This window comes from Eimeria mitis, genomic scaffold, assembly GCF_000499745.2.
Source record: "Eimeria mitis Houghton genomic scaffold, Emh_scaff3667, whole genome shotgun sequence".
NCBI classification, from domain to species: Eukaryota; Apicomplexa; class Conoidasida; order Eucoccidiorida; family Eimeriidae; genus Eimeria; species Eimeria mitis.
The window spans coordinates 1,799-2,153 of NW_013572007.1; the positions used below are offsets into that span (position 1 = coordinate 1,799).

Sequence of the window (355 nt, forward strand, 5' to 3'; positions counted from 1 at the left end):
AAGTTCGTCAGGTGTGCGTAACAACCACTATCAATCAGCTTCTATCAGCCACACATACAAACCCTAAACCCTAAACCCTAAACCCTAAACCCTAAACCCTAAACCCTACGTGGACGGGATTCCAGTCCATCGCAAACCCTTCTGTTTCGTGACCCTTAAATTCAAACATCGGCTTCTGGTGAGGATCAGGTGGAGGGCCTGCAGCACACAAACCCTAAACCCTAAACCCTAAACCCTAAACCCTAAACCCTAAACCCTGAGCCCCGCATGCTGTACACCAAAGCCAAACCCTAAACCCTAAACCCTAAACCCTAAACACATTCCAAAGCATTACTCTAAAACCCTAAACCCTAAA

At 46.8% G+C, this 355-nt stretch overlaps 1 protein-coding gene across 1 annotated transcript in view; it reads right to left on the reverse strand.

Annotated features, from left to right (window-relative positions):
- Positions 1-355, reverse strand: part of EMH_0068310 (Wd repeat protein, putative) — a gene marked incomplete at both ends in the record, with an annotated part of 3,802 nt that overhangs the window by 244 nt on the left and 3,203 nt on the right. The window contains one exon of the mRNA XM_013498727.1: positions 110-198. Coding sequence (XP_013354181.1) covers positions 110-198 — 89 coding nt within the window. The remainder of the gene's footprint in view (positions 1-109; positions 199-355) is intronic.